The 19,423-nt window shown below is 52.0% G+C and overlaps 5 protein-coding genes across 5 annotated transcripts; 1 reads left to right on the forward strand and 4 right to left on the reverse strand.

The window, feature by feature from the left end:
- Positions 1-835: 835 nt before the first annotated feature.
- AYO20_00189 (hypothetical protein) lies at positions 836-4,439 on the reverse strand (the record flags this gene model as incomplete). The annotated part of the gene is made up of 2 exons (XM_022638500.1): positions 836-2,813; positions 2,899-4,439. The coding sequence occupies 2 exons, from the start codon at positions 4,437-4,439 to the stop codon at positions 836-838; spliced, it is 3,519 nt and encodes a 1,172-aa protein (XP_022505465.1).
- A 3,635-nt stretch (positions 4,440-8,074) lies between these two features.
- AYO20_00190 (hypothetical protein) lies at positions 8,075-10,684 on the forward strand (the record flags this gene model as incomplete). Its single annotated transcript, XM_022638501.1, has 1 exon — positions 8,075-10,684. The coding sequence occupies one exon, from the start codon at positions 8,075-8,077 to the stop codon at positions 10,682-10,684; it is 2,610 nt and encodes an 869-aa protein (XP_022505466.1).
- Positions 10,685-11,341: 657 nt separating this feature from the next.
- Positions 11,342-13,441, reverse strand: AYO20_00191 (hypothetical protein; the record flags this gene model as incomplete). Its single annotated transcript, XM_022638502.1, has 4 exons — positions 11,342-12,226; positions 12,303-12,433; positions 12,588-13,137; positions 13,382-13,441. The coding sequence occupies 4 exons, from the start codon at positions 13,439-13,441 to the stop codon at positions 11,342-11,344; spliced, it is 1,626 nt and encodes a 541-aa protein (XP_022505467.1).
- A 481-nt stretch (positions 13,442-13,922) lies between these two features.
- AYO20_00192 (hypothetical protein) lies at positions 13,923-15,046 on the reverse strand (the record flags this gene model as incomplete). The annotated part of the gene is made up of 5 exons (XM_022638503.1): positions 13,923-14,105; positions 14,163-14,318; positions 14,391-14,603; positions 14,665-14,979; positions 15,032-15,046. 5 exons carry the CDS (start codon positions 15,044-15,046, stop codon positions 13,923-13,925), a joined length of 882 nt encoding a protein of 293 aa, XP_022505468.1.
- Positions 15,047-17,215: 2,169 nt separating this feature from the next.
- AYO20_00193 (hypothetical protein) lies at positions 17,216-18,195 on the reverse strand (the record flags this gene model as incomplete). Its single annotated transcript, XM_022638504.1, has 2 exons — positions 17,216-17,346; positions 17,430-18,195. The coding sequence occupies 2 exons, from the start codon at positions 18,193-18,195 to the stop codon at positions 17,216-17,218; spliced, it is 897 nt and encodes a 298-aa protein (XP_022505469.1).
- Between the last annotated feature and the right edge of the window lie 1,228 nt (positions 18,196-19,423).

A 19,423-nucleotide genomic window follows, 5' to 3' on the forward strand; every position in this document is an offset into this window, starting at 1 on the left:
TGAGTGAAGGCGATATATCCCGTCTTTTAAACACCCCCTCCAGCCCCTCCCCCTGAGACCTCTGCACAAGGTCCTCGACTATCTACCTATTTGCCTGGCTCACCAGACAAGGCCAGAGAGACCTGTGGAACAACTCGAAGCCATTGCTGGCAAGGGGGCGAGGCTGGCTGGTCTGACAATGTGATTGGCTGATCCACTTGAAAGTGCCTCCACCAGCTGAACGAGGTGCTCAGCTCAACCAGAAACATGCTATGGACTAAGGAATCCCCAAGTGATACCGCACCACTCAGTACATCTGCAGAGGTCGAGTATACTACATATGAGAAGAAGCCCAGGACTCGCTTGTTGGAGAACGTCGACCAGACATCGCACTCAACTAACGCCCAAGGTTGGGTCTTTAACCTCATCAGAGGATGTCATTCCTTTGGACAGCGGGAGCCTCTGAACTATACCAACAATGCTATGTTCATTCAGTCATGCATTCATCCTAACCCTTGGACATCTATAGCCTGGAGTGACCGGTGCACTGCATTATTCGTAACACGGTATGAGAACTATCATGGCATCAGCTCAATTCCACCCAGCCCACCTCGTACAGGTTGAAACGGACATTCCAGACGTGTTCCGAGCTCCATGATCCTCTTCCTGCTTGTCGGATAACAAACACTTGGCCGTTATGGCCCAAGCCTTCCACCCCTCGGTATGTAAACAGTCCCTCTGGCCCAGAACAAAACGTTTGATAACTCCTCACTCCTCGCTAAAGCTCGATAGGGGGTCTGACAAGTTCGGGATTGCCCCGTATTAAATCTAATCCTGGTGCATGCCAGCTCGCCATTTATACGCTGACTTCACCTTCTTCCTCTGGCGTATCGTTCCCGCCATGTGACACGTGGCCGGCGCCTTCATTGTCGGTGGTTAATTCCTCCCTTCCACTTATCTCCTTCTTTTCGTTGTTTTTGATGTCGGCCAGAATGCGTTCGAAGTAGGCCTTCAAAGTCCTTAACCCGCGCAGGTAGCCTCGGTCAATATCATTCGGATGGGCAGGCGGCGCTTGAGCGTTGGGGGGAAGTTCATCCTCGCCGGTGATACAGTTTGCAAAATCCACAATCTTGATATCAATAGGCGGCGGCCACTTTTTGCCCTCCTTTTTCTTTTGCGCCGCGATATCGATGCCGGCCCTTGCCGCCTCTTCAGCTTCTCGAGACTTGTAGGGCTCGGCATCATATAGCATGAGCAGCGAACTCGCGTAGAATCTGTATCCTGGCAATCTTCGCACCATGCTCTCGAGCTTGGAGAGTTTGTGAAGAATGGTGGGGATATGCCGTGCGACACTGTCATAGCTGACACCATCATACAAAAACCTCGTGAGCGCGTCCCTGAACTCTCGCCCAGCCTTCAGGTCACGCCCATAGTATTTGTCCTCGTACGATACTTTTTGGGTCTTGGCATTAAATGTTTGCATGCCGCATATTCTGACACCCAGTTGCTGAGAGGTTGTCGACTTGCACTTGCGGCGCTGAGACTCCATCTTCTTTTTGGTGGCTTCAACCCCAAATTGCCGTGTTCCCATTTTGAGATCAAGTACACAGGGCCGTCCCATACCACTGGTAAGATCTTCCAGCAGGATGAAGTATACAACTCGATCGCCGGAAGCATTGTAAGTTTTCTGGGCCTCTTTTGGATTGGACGGGATCAAGCTCTTCGTAGCTGACTCTCTGGGTCTGCCAGTACTGTTTGAGTGAGGATTAGACATGCTGACGTCCCCCGCTTGAGACTGGCTCACGCCGTTGACTGTCGAATGACTTGGGCGGTGCTTCTGAGTATCCCGTGTCTTCTCCTGGTCCATGGCGAAAACATCGCCTCCGGTGTCAGGACCAAAATCGGTTGTATAGGCCTCGTCTTCAAAATACTCCAACCCAGGACTCTGTTTCTCATTCACCGATTGGCGTCGACGTCGCAGACCCATTCCAGAATGACGCCTTTTCACATGTTGTCTGTTTTCTGCAAGGGAGGAGGTGGACACCTCACTTCCATCAGTTTTAACTTGTTCGAGGTTGTATTTGAGATCATCAAAGGCAGAGGCAGATGAGGAATACACACTAGCACCGTCATTGGTCTGTGAGCGTGCTTCACTGGGTGCAGGTATATCCGGTGTCTTGTTATGCGGCATCGGTGTTTCATGGTGAACCTTTGACGGACCAAAATCTTTTGCATCTGCATGGGGGAACGAATTTGTAGACAGGTTACTCCTCCGCCGAGGGACGTGATGACCTTTGAATCGCGGAACAGAGCTGTGTGAGGGCATATGACGACGGATATACTGGACGGGAGGAGGACCGAATACTTCGCGTAGAATTTTATCCTTCAAGCCCTCGTTGACAGTAGTATGGCCCCAACTGTTCGAATGTTCAGGCATTGATGGTCTGTTTGGCGATTTCTCTGCCTCTGAAAACTCTTGTGCGGAGGTATCTGGAAGATCGAAATCCTTGCTTCGCCGGCGCCCGTGATTGGGGTCCGCACTTTTGGGCCGCTCTGGCAAAGCGAAGTAATTGGAGGGGATAATATGTTTGTTCTGTTCTAGGATAACCTCAGGAATACTGCCGATTTGTTGCATCGAGTGGCTGACAATTCGTGGTTGGTCTCCAGACGAGGAAATAATGGACCTCGAGCCGATGTCGGACGTGCCTTCTATCTCTCTGGAACGGTCTTCTTGACCAGGATTTTCAGTCCTCGAGTTACCATCAGGCTTTGCCTCCGAGTTCTGTGCTTGTTTTGGAATCTTCGAGAAAGTTACATTCAGTACGCCAATGTATCTGCCCACCATGTCAGTCATCCCATCTCTCTTCGATCTTGGTGAAGGATGAAAAGGGTCAGTCGAGCAGGATAGATTAGACATACCTGGGAAGGAATTTGAGCATGTCCGGATGCCTTTGCTCGATTCGTTCGTAAAATTCATTCTCCCGATTGTTCAGCTGTTTGCAGACGGCGCGACGAGAAAAGCGAAATATGGTCGAGTGCCCTCCCACTTGATGCTTATAAGGTTCAAGTACAACCTTTCCCTTGGTCCTAGGCGGACCCTGAACCTCGGTTGGTCGCCGAGATAGTGTGCTTCGTTGCGTTGGCGTGGTTGACATATCATCTGTTTGACTCTGCCGGCTGATATCATCACTAGATTCAATCTCCGACTCCGAAGTACTGACGATTGCAGTTGAGGGAGCTTCTTCAAGCGGGGATAGTGCTGGCACATGATAGTCCCCGGTGCCTTCGTCCAAAGGGCGATAATTACCATGAAACATTCTCTTCTCATTCTGCGAGACGACTGATATGTCAATGTGCTCCGTGCCTCCCAACGCTTCGTTTGTTTTGTTGTCGGTTGAGAGGACAATCTCGTCCGTCGGTCTCGGTAGTTGTCGATTGTTGTTCAGATTTGGTGAGGCAACCTCTCCTGGGGAGGTGAAGCGTTCGATCTCTTCAGGCGACGGACCTGGATGTGGGTAGTAGACAGCTGCCGATATATGCTCCTCTTCAGAAGGGTGCTGGTCCTCTTCTCTCTCCTCTTCGGTGACCTCCCCAGGAGTCGCATCACGTACTGTCGCCTGATAGATTTCCTTGCCATCATCAGATACTCTCCCCTTCACGTCTGGTTTCTCTGCAAGATCCTGTTGACGGAAATAAGGATCGAGGTCAGGTCTGAGTGGAGAAGTGGCCTGTGAACTGCGTAAACTCCCAAGGCCTGTGGCATCTTGGGAAGTGGTGACAACAGGGTCAATGCGTTCTCTCGAAGGCCGACGAGCACTCCATGAAAATTTAGCATCTTGAGTAGCCGGGCTTGTTGGTCGTGAAGACGACTTCGAGGGCTCCCTGCTGCCACTAATGTGACTGAACTGGTCACCGACGTTCAATCCTTGAGAATCCGGGCCGTTTCGTGGATCGAAAATACCCATCATATGACTAGCCTTCCTGCTACGTGCTGTACCTCCAACTTCGGGGTTCTTCACTGTAGCTTCTATACTTTTGTCCACATGTGCCCTGCCACGACTGACACTCCGCTCTGTGCGAGGGCCCTTCAGGACAGCACGCATGGCATCGCCTCTCTCAACCACTGTATGTTGCCCATTTTCTTCCGAAGCGGTCTCTTTCTCTTGGGCCCCTCCAGTATACCGATGTTGTCCTGTACTCCCCGTGTCTTGGTCTTTCCCCTCGTGGCTCTCCATCTTCCCCAATGTTACATGAAACTTCTTAGTCCATGAGTTCGAATCGGAGGCAATCCGTCTGATACCGTGGATCGTACCAGTTGAAGGATGGGACGGCGAGGGAGGCGTATCTACATCAGTTGAAGAGTCGGATCGTCGAATCCACTCCGGCTTCCGTGGAGAGTGGGTGCGAGGAGTTTTGCTTGTATCGGGAGGAGGGACGGGATGTGTCACCATGGTCGACATATTGAATGGTGCTTTCCGCGAGGGAATGGAAGACGGAGATGTTCTTGGCCCGTCTAGGGGAGTGGAAGGCTCGCTCGGGGGAGAGACATAGTGTTCAGCAAAGATACTGTCTCTTTCTGATAGTTGAGGAAGATGCTCGCCCAACGTGGCTGCCCGATGAAGACTGTAGAGCGGACCTCTGCCATTGTTTGTATTCGTGGAAGAATATAACCCTTTTGTCCCCCGTGAGATTGGAATAGGCTTGGAACTGGACGAGGGACTCAGACTGGTAACAGTTGAAGTAGAGCCTGGTTCATGGCGGAGCAAAGGGTGTCCATTTACCGTCGAACCTGGCGCGGACGGTCTTCCGGCGGGAGCGCTATTTGACATGGGGAGGACATTGGGCGAGCAGTCTGCGGTCTCAACTGCTCCCTGAGTGAACGGAGGGTGGCAGGGAAGGGGTCGTGCGTGTAACGACGATTCGCTACGAATGGTCCGTGAAGGGGGTGAGAGGTGAGAAGCGAGCAGAGGAGCAAACGTCGGGTAGTGCTGAGGAGGCCAACGTGCTGGGAACGAGGGTTGGAGCAGGTACAAGAGCCGGAGGAGGCGGTCAATCTCTGGTGGGACAGGGCACCAAGGAAGGGAGTCGTCCAGCAGACACGTGGAAGAGCGAGAGGCTGAGTGTCGAGAGAGACGATGATTCGGTGAGCGAGTAGCGTCGTGTTGTCTGGAATGGTTGAGAGGGGTGTAGGGGGGGGCGTCGATCTCGATGATGGATATATCAGATGCACGGTGCCTTATGCCAATGGCCTGATGCGGTATGATGCAGAGTACGAGGTATTATCCTGATGTTTCGTGGTATCCATGCAGAAAGTGGTGTCCTTTGCATCATATCGGAGTCATTTTGAGCGATGTGTAGATCGAAGTTGGTAGAGGTAGTTTGTGGTGGCGGGCAACAAACTTTCCAGGCGGCTCTCTCCTCCGTGTCTCTACCCGGGCACTCGTAGGTGTTCTCTGGAGCGCTTAGGGACTCTTAGGGACTCATTATTGCCTATCCGCTCCCGGCCACCTGTTGGGCTTGCACCCAAGAGCTCCCTTCTCCATATTTTTCTCCTCCGCCCAAATTTTCTGTGCGACCATGACGTTGAATCATCGTCAGGCCCAAGGACTTCCCCGTGTAGAACTGTCCACTCACAGGGAATCTCATCTCAGCCCACTTTTAGAGGACGCCGAATGCAATTTCTACTGGTTCTTTTCTATCCGCCATTCGAAATATACTCCCGTACCTACAGTATTGCATCCCGAACTTCATCTCCTCATCCATATTTGTACGGAATCGCTCTCTCATCACGCTTTCTACCACGGCTGCACGTCTTCCACACCGTTCCTTTTCTCCAAGAGATTGCCTTAACCCTTTACCCCATCGTCCCAGGGGCCCGCAGCACTTCGATTGACCATGATTTCCTGCACCTTCGCTTCGACCAATCCTCGCACTCGGTCGTCGCACGTTGCGCTCACATGCATAAAACGCTATGACTGCCGGACAGCGGAACGAGCTCTCCGTCTCCCCCCAGCGATGCTCCATCCACCATCGTGAAGCCACGTCGACCGATCCGACACGATGGCACATTTCTCATCTCTCCCTTGGAGCCCGACGTCTGGGCCTTCAGGCTCCGCTGTCCTCGAATCCGCGTCCCGAATCAGCCCAGCCAGTCTTTCCAGCTTCGAGCGATTTCTCCGCTGTGGGCCCGCCCCTCTGGAAGGACACGAGTACCTGGAAGGGACTTTATTTTCTTCTGTCGAGCCGTATAAGACACAAAGAGGTAGAATCGTCCGCAGACAACTCACCATTGGCATCCCGCGGATGTCGCATGTGGCATTTCAAGCACTCTGTTGTGTAAGATATCATCCGCTTCTATCAGGTGGCAAGCGTTCGCAGTCTTGTTTTTCTCTTCCAACCTCAGGTCAAGACGATCAACCAATAAAGCGAACCCGAGACGTTCCGTGCCGTGTTTTACTGTACCTATCTGCGCAATTCTCAGTATTCACGGCCAGACTCCTGACACGATAGCCCTGCACTTGCATTACCGAACGACGAGACAGCAGTGTCATGCAAAAAGTCGTCTGGACCTCTTTGACATTTCACAATTTCCCCGATTTCTTGGGGTCACTAGCTCAAGGGATTCGTTAAGAGGTCTGGAGACAATGTATTATTTGTCAAGGAAACACAGCCGCAAGCAGAGGAGGCTAAATGATCAAGATCCAATACAACAACTTTCTTGCGAAGTTCTTGAAGTTCAGAGTGTTGAGCCCTCCACCAAGCCCCTGTCCTCCAAGCAGTTTCTGCCCGAACTTCTCCACCATGTGCGTTCAGACAGCATTCTGGTTGCCTCCCGGCTGACCAGCTCAAAGTTTGGTATCAGACGAGCGGTAGGTCTAAGCGAAAAACAACATACGTGCCAACTTTTACAGGCGAGGTGGCCGAGGTAAAGTTTGGAATAGTGATTGTCTGTTCTCCACCCCGGTTCTTCCCATAGACCTGATGTTTGCTCGGCTTATTTTCCATTAGGTCGTTTCTGTTTTTGGAGGTGACTGGTATACAGTTCGCGCAGCAGAAACCTCCGCGGATTGCCGTCCGTTTCCCCAGGATGTTTCTCAGGCCATTGCCATCAGGCGCAAGTGAGACCTCGATTGGTTGTGTGATGGTTGATAATGAGGGATTGTTCTTGATCCCATCACCACATGATACAGCGCCAGTTAAGATACGTCTCGATGAAGTGTTGAGTGGTATCTCTGACTGACGCGCGAGGTTGGCGAGATCTATACGACTGTGGCGGAACTTCCCGTACTGTTGGTTCCCGGCGGAAACTTATCAATAATACTTTCAACTTTGACTTGTTGCGATCAGCGAAGATCAGCGAAGGCGAATGGGCACTCCTGTGGTTGTTTCACGTCGACGCTCATAATTCTCGAGGATCACAATCATCGTGCGTCGACAGGGAGTGATTCCTACATCGTTTATATTCTTACTGGCGCATCTGGAGATCTGAAGGACTGTAACCGTCCATTTTGGTTAAGACTTAGGAGCGCCTTGCACTCCTCGGTTAGATTTCTGACTGATATTTCCAGGAGCCAGAACGAGGCTGTATTTCGTGGGTGTTGATATACCATCACTGGTCTACCATCTAGAGTAGCTTGCAGATAAATCGGGTCCGGCTGTTAAGTGACTACATGTGCTCAAATTTCAATCGTCACATGAACTGTTTCTTGTAAAGATCACGTTTATAGTCGTCGCCATCGATCACCTGGTACAATATTGAAACTCCAGCTGCAAGGCTGAGATTCCAAGCCTGGGGCAAGACCAGTCGGAGTTAGCATTCTCGGGTTCCCTTTACCGCATCTCGAATTGCAGTTGTCTTTCCCGTAAGAAATGTAACGTCCCCATACGCCAGATATCTAGCGAGATGTATGCAGTTCGCTAGTTTGCGGAGTAATCAGTCCACAAGTAGGTAGAGTGAGTGCAGACAAATCCCACGGTGGGACATTGTCACGTGGTCACGCGCGTCAAGACGCGTCCTTTGACATGCGCTTGAGCTCGGCACCAACTTCGTGACCCCGAACCGCTTACTGTCGCTCACCAAACATTCCATGGAGACATGGATGACGGGATTGTGGTGATGCCTGCTGAAATAGCGGATTCAGATGGCGAGTCCGACCTCGCCTCGCCCATCAAACGAGCGACCGCCCACGAAGTCGCTCAAGTGAATCCACTCCCAGGCCTGACCTCAGACTTTCACGTCGATTTCGATGAGTATCTGCCTACTCAGAAGCTTTCATCCTCTGCCTCACTGCGCCCGGGCGACTTCAACCAATTAGATGGCTCTACGGATGTCATTGTTGCCCAGACAGCGACACTCTTTGGGGAAATGAAGCCAAAGAAGAGAGCTCACACTGCTTTACACGACGGTCTTGGAGAATTACAGCACGAGAGACCCAGTGAGAACCCGAAAGTGAAAAGGTCAAAAACGTATGGAGCAGCATCCAGGTCTCGCACTACTTCTCACAATGACAATTTGTTTGCTCCGCCCCTTGAATATTCCCCGGAACTTGGGTATACAGAGTCTACCGATCAGGATGGGAATGCAGCAGATCAGACAGCGTCGGGCATAGATACTATGTCGTCTCACGTGGGCATGCCGGTTCTGACCGACACAAGCAACAATTCCGGGGCAATCCCGCTTCTCGAACGACCCTTGGCTGACCCGTCCCACTGTATGACCACTTCGATGGCCTCGATGGGACAGTATCAATCCATCAACCTAGACTTCCGGGGCGCAGGTCAGGGCCTAGATGTCAACACAAACCCGTTTGGGTCGTTGAGCCAGATCTCCTTTTTGGAAGAACCCAACCAAGCCGGACAGGAAAACCTCGTGAATTTGGTCGAGGTTGTTGAAGCAAGACAAACCCACATTGACGAGAGTCGGGATATTCACGAGCCATGGCAAGACGAATCCTTGCAAATCTTGTCAGAGTTATCACCAACAAAACCGCTGGGGATTGATCCGGCTCGAATTACTCAGACAGATGGAACGGCCTCTGCGAATGGAGACGGCCTCTTCCAAGTAACTGAGATCACAAACGACATGCCTGCTCCAGCCAGCACTAGGGATATACCTACAATGTCCATGGAGAAGGACTCATTGCCCAGAAAACGCGGACGCAAAGCGAAGAATTCTAGACTGTCTTCCAAATCTCCTGGTCTTGATGTTAATGACGATCCAGACGATATGGGTTGCACAATCTTGGCAAACGCGACCAGATCTCGCCGGGGAACAATGGAGTCGTTATCTCAAGCATCTCAAACATCTGCGACAAATGCTTCCAGGAAGCGGAAGAGAAGGAAATCAAATCACATGGGAGAAGAAGCCGCTACAGGAGATGGCGAGTCATCCCCCTGGAAACAGCCCACAAGCGACATGATTTTGAGCGACGAAGCTGCGATTGGACTTCCAAAAGAAGCATACAAGCCACGACCCAGTCGGTCTCGGTCCAAACTTGTTGTAGAAGACGAGACGGAACAACAGACTACAGAATCTCTCCTCATCAATCAACCGACAAGCGAGCTAAATCTCAGTGATGAGATCATGATCGGGCTACCAAAAGAAGCTTACAAGCCTCGTCCCAGTCGGGCGCGATCCAAGAAGTTTGTTGACGGGGATGAGACTGTTCTGCCTCCACTGGCAGTTGAAGATGACCATCGCACCCCAACGAAGAGCAACAACAACAACAACAACAACAGTGTAGAGCAAGAAACTCCTGCCGTCAGTGCAGCAAAGCCCAGCACCAAGAAAGGTAGAAAGAGTAAAGTCAAGCGTGCGAAGACGTCTGCGGCGGCCTTGCTCAAGAAAACAGACCCAATGTTAAGCGATGGTGAGGAAGATGTTGTCTGGATGGACACGAAGCCGGCGCCAGTGAAGCTGGATCTGCCACCTGACTTGAAGGCGTTGAAGAAAGAGTCTGACGTCCCGAAAAGCGAGCAAGAGCACGGACTCGGACAGGACGGCGAAGAAACCAAAGATGCAATGAGCAACAACATTACCATTGAGATTCCGAACCCTCCAGAGGTTAAGGACCCTATAGTGGAGCCTAAGAAACGGGGGAGAAAGCCCAAAAAGTTGGGAGATCAGCAACAGGAGCAACCGAGTACTGAAGGAAAGGAGGAAGACCGAGAATCGCATTCAAAGGGTCGTTCACCGCTGGCGGAGAAGTCCAGCAACATCCCAACTGGCGCAAGCAGAAATCAGAGGGAGGGAGACTTGAGAAAGGCACCCACGGTCTCACCCATCACATCTCCCGAACCAGAGGCCGAGCCGGAGGTTGAGAAAGGGGCGGCATTGGAAGAAAACGACACTGTACCTAGCGACGGCCAAGTAAACAAGGCGATCAGCACACCAGCAAAGCCGAAGCCAGCTGCATCGGCGTCGTCTGCAGAAAAGGGACCGACCAAGCACTCACCCATCAACCCTCCAAGTTTCAGCGGTTCGGGGAGAAAGACAATCTACCGCATCGGTCTGTCTCGCAGACAAAACATCCCGAGCCTCTTGAGGAAGGTGGACAGAGACAAGCCGCCGCCGAAGAATGTGGTGAGGAAGGAGAAGGAAAGTAAGAAGAAGAAAGACATGGATGCGGAATATGAGGGCGAAGAAGGGGGAGGACTCGGAGAAATGAGAGGGCCAGATGGAATGCTGATTGAGTGGGAGTTTTAGCCCAGCTGAACGCTCCGGATGTAGGGGGACTGGAAGTCACTTCACCCTAGTTGCGGTATGCTCAGATACGATGATGAGATGGACGTGGACATGACGAAATGCCTGCCCCTGTGTTATGGTTGAGTATATCATGGCCATGGGGGTAGAGTTGCGACAGACACACATGCCTGTGTAGAGCAACGGAGCGTCTTGAATGGACAGGGACACAGATGTAGACACAGACACTGCGGCTACAATACAGATGTGTCTGTGCGTGACCGACAAACAGGGTACTATGGTATGTTACCTAGGTAGTATATATCAGTTACCATTAATTAATGTAACACCATTCCGTTCTGTGATCACGCACGTAAATCGAAAAGGAGATATGGATACCCCTCCCTCGCTGCCGTCATCTTTAAACAGTGGCAGTAGATTTCTTTTAGGAGTGTTTGTTTTGTATGGGTTTGCACGGTTCGGTTCTCCGCCATTGTGAGCGATTGTGGTTCTCTCAAACAACGTAGGTAGATAGATGCGTGTGTATGTATGTATCTTTATCTTGTGTACCCCTGTTCGAGGTAGAAATTATCTCGAACCACCCAACCATCTTGTGTAGATACCCCTGGCCGTAACCCCGGACACTGACTCTGACTCCGCCTCTCCCCCCTCTCCCTATCCTTATCCCTCTCCTATATCCCCTAACTCTACCCCCGGCCCTGGCCTTCGTCGTGAGGTGATGCCGTGGTTGCGAGGCGACAACAACGCCGGGATCTCATCCCACGGACACTCCGCCAAGATCCTGCCCAACGAATACCCCCGGCGGTCCAACTCGTCAAAAACGGCGCGACACCACTCGACGATTCGCAGGTGGTGGGGTGTTCCAGCGGTGGAGGTGGTGGTGGCGGGGCGGGAAAACACGTGTGTGGCGACGCGGAGGGCGAAAAACACGTTTTGCGGACCCAGGATGCGCGCGTCGTCGGAGAGGAAGAAGTCCATTGACTTGCATATCATGGTTGCGAGGTCGTGGTCCGGGATCTCTGGAACCTCCAGAGGAGGAGGAGGAGGAGGTTCGGCACCAGTGTCAGTGTCAGTGTTGCTTGGGTGCGACTCTCGCGAGGCAAGGGAGAGGATGCTCGTGCGCAGTAAGAGCAGCATGGTCCAGTAGGAGAGATGGAGTCGGGCGATTTCAAAGGTCGGAAACTGTAGTGACGTTGTAAACACACTCGGGACAGGCAGATGAAATCGTGCCGACACCGGTCGCTCCCAATACAGCGCTCCACACCCGGCGTGCTTGCGGACCAGTCGCTGGTACCAGGTCTGGAGTTGAGAGTGAAATATCCATCCTTGATGGACGAGTGCTGTTCTCTCTGGCACGGTGGCGGCGACGGCGGTGGAAGTCGAAGCAGTCCTAAGTCGTTCGGCTTTCTCGAGCAGAGTCGCAACTTGAGCCATGATATCCTGTAACCGGTCAAGATCCGACTTGGGGTGTATCTTCCACGGCACGGTCAGCCAGTCCCGTTGGGCGAGAAAGATCGATTTGCGGGTGGCCAGGGCGTGGGTGATCTGGTGGAAATCGTACGAGTGAGTGAGTGAGTGCTGGGGAGTGGTTTTCAACATTGATGGTAGGTAGGTAACTCACAGCGGTGGATCTGAATCCCAGGAAGAGTCGATGGCTCGATCCCGTCATATGGGATTCGGGTCCTCGAAGCTCGACTAACCTCGCCATCCCCTCGACGTGGCTAACCCATCCGGAGGTGTTCTTCCCGGAGACTTCGAGGAGCTGTGAATCCGGTCAATGATAAACAGTTCTATTCATGACTCCAACGTCGCAGCAGTGTTTGTGAGGGATGAACGGGAGAACGGGGGAAAGAATGAGGAGGGAATGGGAAAGAGAGACATGCCTCGAAAATCGACAACGCCATACAACTGGCCAGAGTCTGCTCCTCCAAAAGCAGGCTGTGGTGCGAGAGAATGTCCTGGAGTCGACGCAGCGCTCTCCCGTAGTTGGCCGTGCCTTCACGTCGGAGCCGCTCGTCGCCGTGTCTGCGACCCAGACAGGAGAGGCTCAATGCCAGGATTGCGAGATCGAGCGAGGCGCTGTTTTCCAGCGACGACGGGTCGATGGCCTGGAGCCAGGAAACTTGTTGGGTCTTTTTCGCGTTCTGAAGTCCGGTGTCACGTTCTTCTCCTTCCTCTCCTTCTTCTTCTTCTCTCCTGGGGATGTAGTTGGCGAGAAAGTCGACAAACACCTCCGCAAGCCCGGCGGTGTTCCTTAACCCCTCAAACTTCTGGTCTTGGGACGTTATCCTCGCGGTCATTACGCTGGTGCCACCCGTTCCGGAGTCACTGCCCGGCGTGAACTGGTCAACCGAGCGTGCGTCGCCATCAACAGTGATTTGCCGCCTCAAGTCCGTGAGCGAAACCAACGGCTGCGTCCTCGTCAACAACGTCTCGCGGTCCAAGGCGCTCAGATTCTTAAAGTGTCGTTCCCTCTCATAACCCCCACAGACACGATTGGTTTTTCGACATCGCGCACACGACGGTCGGTCTCCATCACACTACTAAGAATCGAACAACACACCTAGCGTAGGTTGAGGTTAGGTAAGGTATGTCTTTGATTCGCTTCCGAGGGTTCCTTGTCAGAATCCCCATTGCCACAAGGGTGAAAGGAAAAAAAAGACAGGGAATACTCGTTCGCGGGGGAATGGTGAGACGTACGTGGATCTTGCGTTTCCGGCACGTGTTGCAGCCCTTGGAACTTCCTGCGACTCCAACCATTGCTGGTTGTGGTAGAGATATCCGAAAAGGCCGGTAGTGTCAGTGTACGAGTAGACTTGATGGTATTTGCTCCCATGAGATGCTCTGGTTGGGGGAGGTTCGACGCGTGTAGCTACCTAGCGATATATGTACGAGGTACACGCGGATCTTCGGGATGTCAAAGTTAATCCTGGAGCCTGACGACGGCCTTGATTTTCGTATTATTACGCCAAGGAGAATACGAAGAGGAAGCGGTGGTAACATTTTAACCGCAAGTATCATTCGTAATCGTAATCATACGTGGCTTGGTGCTTGGATTATTGGCATGTTGGGTAAAGGAAGTGGATCTCCAGGTGGATACAAAGATACATATTACGAGGTAATGGAGAAGGACTCCACCACGTACCAAGCACACAAAATACTTTCCTGGTAGTAGAAGCATGGAGATAATTCCTGCTGCCTGCATGCCCAAGTCAACCAGTCAATTGCCCACAATCATCGCTCACTCCAATGCCATTTCTCCTTGTTCTTCTGTATATCTCTCCCTCCCCCTTTGCGCCCACTCCTTGATACCAACGACGGCCAAACACCACGCCATCAAAACAGCCGTGAGGCCCATCATGACCGAGGCCACTAGCATTGCGTTCAGCTCATTTTCCATCATGGCATCGACCGTGTCTCTGTTCTGTATTCACCGACGAGATATCAGCATTTGACCACATTGAGCAGAGTTCTTCCTTACGCTAGCCATGAGCATCAGACCTCCGCACATGAGACAAAACGACGTGACGAGCTCGGTTGGAGGTCGGGACGGTGATTGAGATCTCGCGGGGGCAATGTGGAGGAATAAGTACGTGAGACTCCTCGCCACCGATGCTGCGGTGAGGAAGTTGCCCACCTGCGACCGCGTTAGTTACAACGTCACATTGCGGCCATCAGAAGCGCAGAGCGTGTTGAGAGGGGTGATTACCCATTTGTGCATCATGGTAGATTCCGTGCTGTTTTGATGGTGGCCCGCGAGGATTGTGCCTAACAGGAAGATAATCATAGCGGGGATGGGGTTGGTCGACCATCCGGGTGTCAACGTGTGCCTTTCGTTCGAACCGAGAGCGACTCTGTCTGTGCTGGTATTTGGAATCGACCATGTCCAAGACACCGTCCGGGACTCAACCATCATGCCGCACTAGAATATAGTAAATATACTGCCCAGGCAGTCAACAGATGGCGCAAACGGGACCACTCACCAGCCCACCGCCAATGAACAAGAGCGATATCGCGACATGTTCGAGATCCTGCGCCGTCCACGCCTCTCCCCACGCAGAGAGATGTTCGAGAAAAACATTGCTGATTCCGTAGATGAAGATGAGCAAGCATTCAAGCCCTTCCATGGTGACGGAGTGATGCCAGCTCCGAGATGAAGGACCCGAAGCTTTGAGATTCCACGCCCAGCCAAGCCCAGACAGGGAGCCAACGAAGCGGAGTAAGGTGATGATGCCGAAGAAGAAGAAGACGCCGCCTTTGATGAAATGAGCCAAGCCATTCAAGAGATTATCTCCATGCTAGGCATTGTCAGTGAGTATCCAAAGCGAAGCCACGGGGAAGCCTTCTCACAAATATTCCAGCCATGGTGACGATTCCAGTGCAGAAAGCAACAAATGCTAGGACCATCATTACCACGACGAAAAAGCCAGACGTGAGTGCCGCAAGAGGAATAAAGCGCTGGGATGCAATCATCTTGGTCCACCTTTGGGCCCTGATCGAGGAGAAGAGCCGTCCATACCGTCCATCAATTGCGCGGCGGGGAGGACATAGAGGAAAGTTACGCCGATTGTGCGAGTCGGTTCTCATTGAATTGATCCGATTTCTTCGAGGCTCCCTCTGTGGTGTGAGATAGTTTTGTTCGATGGCGTGTATGTGGTCGTGATCGAGAGACTCCTCGCTTTCTTGAAAATTCCTGGCAGACGAAACAAGCGGTTGCTCTTCGTGACTCCCTTCAAAAGTGGATTTGACGGACCGAGACCGCGACAAACTTCTCATGATCCTGACAATCGACTCCAACACAGCGAACGCGGTCAAGGTCCAAGCAAGCGCATGATGTGAGCTGTTGCGATACAAGTCGGGTGTTTTGGAATTATATGCGAAACCAAAGACCGTTCCGAGGGCATGCAACCCGAGAAGGAGGATTCGAGCCGGATATACAAGGTTGGAGCGAGCCATTTCCAACGACGCCACTGCTAGAGATTGTCAGTGCTTGGTTCCTCGAAGAGATGGGAGCTACTTGCGAAGGGGAAGAGCTCCTATCCAAGCCAGGATCATGAACCCGATATGGAAGTATAAAATACTGGACGAGGTAGGTTCTCTAAAGTAACTCTCTGCCGATGGTGGATGGGACATGGTCGCGTTGCCTTGGTCAACACGGACTTGGAGGTTTTGTGCCATGACGTTGATCAAAATGAGGTGGCCACGTTGTTGTGAGGAGCCCTTGAGACGCGTTGGACAGGAAGAGAATCTTCATGTGACAACTGAGAAAGATGGAATGCCGTTCCCAGGTAAGAATTGTGGTTGAGCATGAGTATACCTTGGTACACTTTTTATATGTTTCGGAGACAACCATCGCCATTATCCAATTATCCGTCTCCCGGTAACCCCAGGCCCCATAAGCAATGACAGACGATTCAAAAGTTCGCATTTTGCAACCCTAAAAGGATACAAATGCGAACACGGGCTTGACTGGATACTGGATGACAGCAAGATGCGGGACGTGCCCAGGCCGGAAGGATCCTTGCCGCAAGGCTGTGACTGTACCAGGCCGAGAAGGGCAATATGCTGCGAAGTGTCTACGTAACTCCATTGGGTCAGACTTTGATTGATTGATCGCTTCATACACTGTTGGGCAAGGCCAGAACGGGTCAAAGCCAAGTTTAGGTGTGTTAGCGCAGCTTCAATCTTTGTATCTACTCGCTATGAGAGAGGCGTTGCCGTTGCTTCACGATCCCTAGATAATAATATACCTCGAACGACCTATATGACTAACCATCTCCGTCCTATACACCTTCAATCGCACCAGGGGCGCAATTCCTCCATTTTCACGCTTGATATATCCTAGTATATAAGCTAGATTGTAGTCCTCCTCTTTATCCATGTTGAGTAGATAAAGATGTTGAATCTCTAGATAATTCGAGTTTTTATGTCAAAGCCTTTGTACCTCGTAACGCGGCAGAAGGGTAGGTTCGTCCGGAGATCGCCCTGAAGGGTTGAATCTCGGAATTAATCGCTCGAGGACATGTCCTGTTAGGATTGAGGGTAGGAATGGGTTCCTTGCTGAGTCTGCCATATTGCCCTTATACCGCAGTCAAAAAGGGAGTTCTGTCCCCGTGTCTCCGGGCCAGAACAGCTTCACGCCTTGCCTAGGGCCGCCACTGGCCCGGGCTCGAGCCTGGAACAGGTTGCGACTTACGTTGTGGAAATGTCAATCAAACACTGCAGAAGCCGGGCGCACAACGCAACCGATCGATTAGCCCTTGGTATTCCGATGTAGGTGGCTCCTGATCAGGTTCCTGTGCCGGCGCGAGTCGCGAGTCACGAGCCATAGCGCGCAACGAGATCTCTGATATCTCCGAGCATCCTGGGCGCATGTATAATCAGCTTATGGGGAGGAAAAAGAGGAAATGCTTCTCACTGTTCTCTCAAAGTTTCATTTTCGGGGAACAGAGCAGACACATGAGTGTTGAATCTTCTGTTTTTCGCTATGATTAGTAACGGGGACGTGGGAAACGGAAAGTGTGTAGGCTGGGCTCACAACTTGTAGAGATCCAGCCGGCCTTGGTAATCTTCCTCTGGGGATGATTTCTGGACATAAGAGTGATAGGCGGTCAAGTACGCGGCACCGAATTTGTTACAAGTAGGCATCCATTGCCCGAACTCGTCTGTTTTGAAGGGCATTGACATGTGTTAGACTATGGCCTCTCTGACGGAACAGGCACAACGACTTTAGGACGGAAGCACTCACATTCATTGTGGGCGTAGAAGCAACAAGCGTCGAAAATCAAAGAGGCACTTGTGTCGGCATCGACCGCTGAGTTGGCATACCAGAGGTCCCCGTGCACAAGCGAAGGTTTGACAGATCTGCCTTCACTCTCCAGCGGTCGAAGCAGTCGAGGAATCACCTTCTCGAACAGAGTCGGTATCAGTGTATCAAAACCTCGATCGTGTCCCCTGACTTTTAGTTCTAGGTCGAGTGCCCATCGCATACTCTTTGTAAAGAATGTCTCCCAACTGTCCTCCCAGTCGTTCAACTGCGGGAGATTGCCGCCGTAGGTTGTGACGTGAAAGCCAAACTTGCCATTGGGAGACTTGCTGTTCTTGTGCAGCAGAGCCAGTTGTGCAGAAAACTGGTCCGGATCAGGCATATCTTTTGCCATTTCTCGGTATTCGCACAGGAAGAAGTGCGTGTCGGGATCGTTCCGATACGTGCCCCAGGCAGTCGGCCTGGGTGCGAAGTCTGGCAGTATGTTGTAGATAGCTTTCATCGATTCGAATTCTCCATGGACCATGTTTCTACCCGTATCGTGGGAGATGATCTTGATGAAATATGATTGTTTGGTAAGCCCATCCGCCAACAAGACGTCGATCCGGTTGGTCTTCGCCCAGAAGCTCTCGCCGTGTCTTTTGGTACAGAGGATGCGGCACCCTCCAGGCAATTCCGCAATGACACTCGCATCGACAGAAGGATTGGTTCCTCCAGATTCGAATCCTTCTGCCTCCTCAGAACCCATGACGCCCAGTATAGAGCTACCTTGCAGGAGACTCGTGCTGCGAATCCGGGAAGATTTAAGGGAAAATGGGGTTCGAAAGCTTCTGCGATTTATCTCGGGTTGACTCGTCGTCTTGTACGTGAGCTGGTCGACTAGCCAGATCAGGGGGTGAGTGTCTGTATTTTTACAAGTCTGCATGTTGGTAGCGGTTTCTGACTCGCTGGAGCGGGCCAGCTAAGTGTCCTGTTTGAGTTTGATTGTTCCTTAGCCACAGTTCAGCAGGGAAGGGGAAGCCCCAAGACTTGTACCAAGGAAGCTTTTCAAGTCAGCAAAAAGGTGACCCTCAGCAAACGCGCACGGCCCCGGGCTTTTCTCCTCGAGCTGCGTTCGACGATCCACTCATATCCTATTGATTATGTCCTGCCGTAGAGGCCTTGTATATCCGGTCACGAACCTCTTCCTTCTCAATTTGTCTGACCACGACGCCCGCCTCTTCGAGTCGCTTCCTGCCTTGGTTGAGGCAGATAAACGTCCCCGGCTACGTGATGCCGACATGGACCAATTTGATGGAATTCTTGAGTGGGAGGGTTTTCTCCATACAAGTTCGGTTGCCGCGCAACCGCTCGTTGCATGATTCTCTGGTCGTGTAGAGAACTGTATTCTTGGGCAACACTCTGCCGACGTTGTTATTTGGCATGTTATGTTTCTTGGGGATTTTGATGAAGCGACAGTGCTCGGCGTGTATCGGGCCCGAGTCTCCAGGTCCATCACCCGGGAAATCCAACGAGTCGCCAGTCGACCCAACATCGCCACTGTCTCCGTTCACGATGACAGCTCAAACACATAGGTTTGTGGGTGCTGGAGGTGATAGCTGTGCCATCACGAGGGCGTATTCCCTATAAGCCTCGTGATCACCTACTTCGATGGTAGGGTGAGATTATCCACCGGCCATCCTTGGTGAGTGAGAAAGGGCTATGGGAACGTTAACAGGTGAACTCAATTTCCCATCAATCGGTAATTCAGAGGTAATATGGAGTCTGGTAAATTCTGCATTCACAAATGGGGGAGGGGGGTCTGAATCTTCAGGAATGGTGGACTGACCGCAGTTTCATCAGAAGCCGCAGCCTGGCGCAGGTTGCCACGTGGAACCTCAGCAGACATGCAGGTAGCCGCCACCACCACCACCTCTGCTGCTAACCAAAATGTGTCCGAGTTCTTTGCTGAGACTCAAACGCCACTCGGATGCGCT

This window comes from Fonsecaea nubica (genome assembly GCF_001646965.1).
Source record: "Fonsecaea nubica strain CBS 269.64 chromosome Unknown Scaff1, whole genome shotgun sequence".
NCBI lineage: Eukaryota > Fungi > Ascomycota > Eurotiomycetes > Chaetothyriales > Herpotrichiellaceae > Fonsecaea > Fonsecaea nubica.